The sequence below is a fragment of the Acanthisitta chloris genome, unplaced genomic scaffold (genome assembly GCF_000695815.1).
Source record: "Acanthisitta chloris isolate BGI_N310 unplaced genomic scaffold, ASM69581v1 scaffold13554, whole genome shotgun sequence".
In the NCBI taxonomy this organism is placed as follows: domain Eukaryota; kingdom Metazoa; phylum Chordata; class Aves; order Passeriformes; family Acanthisittidae; genus Acanthisitta; species Acanthisitta chloris.
The window spans coordinates 41444-48000 of record NW_008667696.1 but is presented as its reverse complement, the minus strand read 5'-3'; the positions used below and the strand labels follow the sequence as shown (position 1 = coordinate 48000).

The following is a 6557-nucleotide window of genomic DNA, read 5'->3' as shown; positions in this document are numbered from 1 at the left end:
ATACTCATTAGAAGAATATGAGCATGATCTAGCTAATGGTCAAGAAGGAATTTAAAAGTATCATTATAAACATTTACAAGTATCTTTATGGTGCTATTTAATGCTTGCCAAAATTCTGTTCCTGTTCCATCTGCAAAAACTCTTTGTGTACCTCTCTGAAGTGCTGATGTGGTGCACTGGCATATATTGCCTCATTTGGCCACTGACTATATTACAGGATCAATCCTGCTTATGAATTAAGGACTTGATCTCCAAGAGATGATGTAGTTTAGCACAAATGCCTGTTTGGAGTGTTGAGGTTTGTGTAGTGCCCTAGTTTTTCAAGATGGTTTCTTGTCATTTTCTTTCCTTTATTTTTCTTTCTAGTGAACTAGTTCTTTGTCTGCTCTCAGTATTGGGCAGAGCATCCACAGTATGGTCTTTCCCAGATATTAAGTCTTCTTGTCTGAATCTCCCCCTACTCTTTTGTCTACAAAATTCCAGCATAATTTCTCTATAGATTAATTCATTAGTATTCTATATTTTATCATTTTTGTCTCTCAAAGAATCTTTACCGCTTGCCTTGCAGCTTATGTTCCTTCCCTGTCATTTTTTTATATTTTCATCTTTTAAATTTTAAAATTTCTCTAATATTTGAACCATAACTTTCTGAGGGAGATGATATTCCATCCATCTTCACTCTCTGGTTTTACTTCTCATGCATCAAGGATTTAATGTACAAAATAGATATGATAAAACTAGACATGATATAAAGACTGTGCTTACCATATTTTTTAAACTGTATGTAATTTAGTTCTTCTATTTTATTCCTCAACATCTCACCTTTTATTTCTTCAGGAATAGTAAATTTATTCCCTAGATTAAACAACTCCTTTTTTCCACTTTCCTTGTGACAACATTATGAAATAACAGGCTAACATTTGTCAGAAGTGAAACATAAGTATTAAATCCATCAAACTAATAATTTTGTTTAAGAAAATTATTTTTCCAACAAGCTTTACATTATCTATGACATGGATTTTGAAAAATAGTACTCAATCAGTATTTACATGCAGTTGTGCATTTTACAGCTGTAAATTTCAACAGTATTGGTCCAGAGTCCAGTTTTTTTTAAATCCTTAATCTTACTTTAGTTTCTAATAATATAGTGAACTTACAATTGGTATATCCTGAGTCACAGCCTGGCAAGCTGGAGTTAGAAATTCAAGCTCTGCTTCGGCCTGGTCTGTATTCACTACACATTCAATCTCATAGACCCGAACATCGTGGGAGGACTTCAGAAGAATCTGACACCGATAGCAACCAGCCTGGCCAGGAGTGAATTTTATAGGAAGCTCAACTGTATCCCTTCCATCTTAAAAAAAAAAATAAAAAAAATTGCAATGTTGTAAAGCTTTTCAGAAACACTGAATTCACAATCAGAACCTGAAGAGAATTCCAATAAACTGTAGGACAGTCTCCCCAGCAGTGCACGCAACAATTTAAAATAAGCAATAGAATATTAGGATTGTTGCCATATAAGCAGAGACAGATTTTTGTTTTTCAAAAAAAGGATATATTTAAGCATCTAAACAATAATTTCTATTGTGTTTAGAAGTGAAAGAAGCATTTTAAAAGATTTCTTAAATCTAGTAGAAAAGTTTAACGTATGAATTTCTGTGAATATAATTTAGAGCAGTTACTATACTTTTTTCAAAAGCTACCATCAGATATAGCAGAGAAAACGCAGTATATTTGGCTAAGAGTAGTCCCAACAGTGACTGAAGTTCTGTTAAATATAGTAGTTCTCATTACAGCTAAGTAAACTTTTTCTGTGTGGAATTCTGGATCGAAAGCCCAAGTTTCCAAAATGTCAGGGGTGGCCAAGATGAAACAGAATCATGAAAAGTTCTATTTCCCAATCCACAACACAAAAATTCCCCACAGTAATCTCTAGAGCAAGGAAGAAGCAACACAAATGCTGTCCATCTTTGCCCAGAGCCAGGTCTAACAAGTCTCCCTGAAAGGCTTACAGAAAAGATCAGACTCTTTCACAGTATTTCAAGCAGCTTGGGAGCCCTTGGATGACACTTCCCAAAGGGCAAAGGATGGTACATGAGGAACTCCAGCAACCAGCCATTTAAAAGTTCCCCATTCCCAAGAGTCTCCAAGAAAGATGTAAAAACACATGAAGAGTGCAGCTGGAAAACCTTCGCTCTGCTTTTATATGTAACAAAGACTATTTCTAGTCACTGTTTCCTGATGTTAGAAACCCACACCTAAAGCTGGAAAAGATAATGGGATACGTCAGAGACAATGTAATGACACAGCAGAGCCACACAGAAAAAACTCTAAACAATTCACTTCTCCCTGAGGGGGATTTTCTCTTTTTCTAGCTTAATTTAGCTCGTTTTCTGATGATATGTATAACAAAATCTGTTCTAATATAACCAATGACAACTACTGAGTTTTGAAAGTGCAATCAGTCTTCGTTTGCAATGCTGCTCATTCTGTTCCACAAAATGCTGCTCCTCATGGATTCAGGTCTCACTTCTCTGAAAATCAACACCAAATTGGAGTTTCCTTGTGGCCTTATGTCATCACTACTTCAGTTTTGCCACAAAAATATCTCAAGTTCAAGAGACAAATCATACAGAATGACATTATTAATCTTCCAACATTACTAGACTATCAAAAAGATTATAAATTGCACCTCAGGTTTAACCCTCACCGAAATAATTAGTTTGTTCTCTCTTAAAGACAAGATTAATGGGCTGGCAATTTTTGAATTATTACTATTTTTTTTCTATTTTATCATTAAATTATTGTCCCCATGGGCTCTGCTCCACAAAAGTGACCTGAGTTTGTCACTTAGGCAAGGAATGAAACTGTCTTTTCTACTCTTCAATTCATTAGCACAGTCCCTATCTACAAGAATTTTTTTAGGATGTTGAAGCAAAATATTTACTTAATATTTAAAGTACATGTTTTAAATACTTGCGTTTCAAGATGTTTAAACATGTATTTGAAGAAAGATAATACAGTGTACTAGAAGCTCCAAAAATAGTTCTGCAAGAGTTTTACTTTCTTGCATTAAATGGAAATGGTAATTGCTAAAAATTAGAGTTACCTTCCCTTAGTTTTGCCCATATTTGAAACACACACTCTCAATCAGAATTGCCTCCTTTAGAAAATGTAAAAAGAAAATCCATGAAAAGTACATTCTATATAATATTTATTTTGGGATTACTTTGGGAAAACTATTTGTTTCTAATGCATTTAAAAACACATTGAAGACTAGGTCAGTTAATACTTGAAATATTATGCTCACTTGCATATTTACTCAATGCTATTGTGTTTCATTGTGAGACAGTTGTCAAAACAAGGGGATTTGCAAAACCAAAACTTTGTGTGAAATACCACACATTCTTGGAAAGCTAAATTACAGCACATGTGTTGGTCATGTTCTCTGGCAACTGCCTGGCAGCCTGTGCCATTTACTTAGTGCAAAAGACAATTTGATCACTACCTGGAATTAACAAAGTCTGTGTCTTCTGGTTCTTAAAAATCTTAGAACTCATCATTTGAGATCTGCCTGATCTGAATTCAGTTAGTCCTCTAACTACGTTAACCAGCAAACAGCATCTTTCAAAGAAAAAATGACAACTGTTTTGACATTGTAAGAAAAAACATATTCTGTAAGTTAGTAGTAATGACACTTAGTAGAGCAATCACTGTTTACACCTATTACAATTGTGGAAGGAGATGTTTGTGTAGCACATTCAGGAGCCAGTGAGGAGCTCTGTGACATACAATAAAGTAGAACAAAGATTTCCTTGGGCTTGGTTGTTTAATAATCATTGTCCCTTGGTATTTCTGAAGAATACTCATGGGCACTTTAGAAACAAGCAGTCATTATACCAGTGGGCAGCTGGGATGCTGCCAAGTCAAGAGTTGGCTTAGTTCAGCTGTAGATGTGTTGTAATGCTCAGGTGCCTTTTAGTCACCTCATGCATAGTCCCCACGGAAAAGGATTAGCCACATTATAAAGAACTACACTGAGAAAACAGAGTAATAATTCAAAGACACAACAGTCAGACTGCAGGTTTATCTAAAACATACACCCAAAAAAATTCAAAATTGATTCTCCATGACTGAGAGGAAGTGGTTGAGAGAAGATCTTCAAAAAATAAGCAACTGAGAGGAAAAGAAGTAAGACTAAACAAAATTTCCTACAAGCAGAGAGCACAGAACTATTAAAAAGACTGCACTGAGTGCATAAGAAAGTATTACATGGAGAGAGAATCAAAGACCAAGATATTTACATCACTTACTGCAAAATAGTAAGTTAATGTAAAATTAGTCATGACGACTTTATGGCAAAAAGATATAACAAGAGCTATCTAGAGACTCCTGTGGTGTAGTTCCTTTCTTTTTGCAATCTAGAATTCTCTGAGGAAAGAAGTTTTCTTTTTTAAAAGAGATAAAAAGAGTAAGTCAGTAGTTGTTTTAACAGAAGCTACAAAGAAGTCAGAACAATCTGAATAAATTAACGGTAAGAACAATTATCAGAAAAGTAGAAAAATTCTAACAATTCTTGATAGTTCAGTAGAGAAAGCTTTTTCATCACTCACTGGGGGGGAAAGGGAAAAAGAAATAAAAAAAGAAGAGGGCTCCTTCTGAATATTCTTTGCAAGATAACAGCAGGGAGCCAGCATTGTCAAATCCTGTAGTAAGAGGCAACAGAATTGTAATATTTACTTCTGGTACTGAATCTAAATTGGATAGCAAGGTGAAACAACAGTTTTTCAGTGAACATGCATTGTGAGATTTTATTTCTTCCTGGACAATTTTAATGAGAAATAGTACAACCTAGCCATCAAAACCCATATGTTTTTTGTTTTATTTTCATGCCTAGGTTTTTTATGTCTATTTTTACAAACTAGAAAAAAACACCCTTAACCATATGGCATGACAAAAAGCATTCTCAGTGCACATTTGCCTTAGAAAAGTTCAATGATGTACATGATTATAAAAAACAGGAAGTGCATACCAGGACATACTTGCTTAGGTGCATATCCATTTGAAAATTAAAAGCTACCATTATCTTAGAGAAATTTATTATTACTAATGGAATATATTTGTGTATTTATCATTACATGTTTACAGCCAGTGGCATTTGGTTATTATGACAAAGTATGAAATAAAGTATTGATACTCTGGTACTGATGTGCTGCTGCAATGCTTTTGAACAGCAATTGCTATTAATCATTTAATCCCATTTATTTTCTTTCCTCTAAAATACTTCTGGTCCAAGGGTATTGCTATCAGGTTTCTGCTAATAGTACAAGAGGTAATCTAAAGCCCTTTCAAGGCCGGAGATTGCAAAAAAAAAAAAAAAAGGAGTCTGGAAAAAAAAGAAAAACAAATAAACAGGTATCCCTTCTTATAAAGTACTTGGATTCTGTAGTATGAACTGCCACATAGCAGGTTTGAGCTAATATAGGGACAACAAAGACGGACAAAAGAGAGAATGATCATTTTCTGGATCTATTTAGGAAAACCTTAAAATATAATATTTTCTTGGCAATAGAATCCAACCAAAATCATAATCTTTAAGACTATTCTTACCTGTTTTATGAGATGAAAGGATTTTTGCAGATGAAGCTTTCAAGTCAACTCTGCTTGATGCCAATACTGGAATAGACAACTTTTTAGGAACTTCAAAGAATTCTTCCATGCTCACTTCTACACTGTAATCCACATACTTCAGCTCTGGGGGGTATTTACGAGGTTTCAGAAGTTCATGTCTCTGCAAGTAAAAGAATAATTTATACACTGTTCATATGAACAATCATCTCATGATACTTTCAGCTTAAGAAATGCAAACTTATACAGGCTTAATTCCAAAATCAAATTGCTAAACAAGCAAGTTATGCAGCAATTCTTCAGTGATCCTTCCAAATATAAACTGTCTTGTATAATCTGTTTAGATATCATGCATCTGAAATGTTTATTTAAGAAAAATGCATCTTGGAATTTACAGTCAGACCACCTTCTACCCAGAAACCACTCAACTAGCCTTTATAGGTGTTCAGGAAAGGCAAGAAAAGAGGAGAAAAAACATGAAAAGAAAAATACTTTTTTCTATCAGTTGTAGAAAGATGTTCCTTCTTTTACTTTATAAAGTTTCTGAGTAATAGAAAGCAAGAAAAGGAAATTATTTTTTCCATATTCTGCAAGGGATAACTATATAGTTAGCTCAGCTAACTTTGACATTTTAATGTTGACAATATATTTTAGAAATTAGAGCATTTAGAATTAATTTTAGGGACGAGTAAGCTCCCCCTCTTGGTAAATGCATTGCTAATCAACAGCATGAAATACATTAGTAAAGGATTAGCACAGTATGTTAAGGCAAGCTCAATATAAGCATCTGAACCTCTTAATGAACTAAATTTGACTCCTGTAGGATAATGTTACAAAAATAATGCCATTATTTAATACACTACTCGCTCAAAGTTGCCATTTTCAATCCATTAACAGCATAATTGCAATGCTCAAGAGTAATTGGGAGT

The 6557-nt window shown here is 34.1% G+C and overlaps 1 protein-coding gene across 1 annotated transcript in view; it reads right to left on the bottom strand.

Moving 5' to 3' along the window:
• Positions 1–6557, bottom strand: part of CHDC2 (calponin homology domain containing 2) — a gene marked incomplete at its 3' end in the record, with an annotated part of 48696 nt that overhangs the window by 1220 nt on the left and 40919 nt on the right. Inside the window, exons 19-20 of the mRNA XM_009072604.1 lie at positions 5611–5791; positions 1158–1354 (exon numbers count right to left, since the gene is read on the bottom strand). Coding sequence (XP_009070852.1) covers positions 1158–1354; positions 5611–5791 — 378 coding nt within the window. The remainder of the gene's footprint in view (positions 1–1157; positions 1355–5610; positions 5792–6557) is intronic.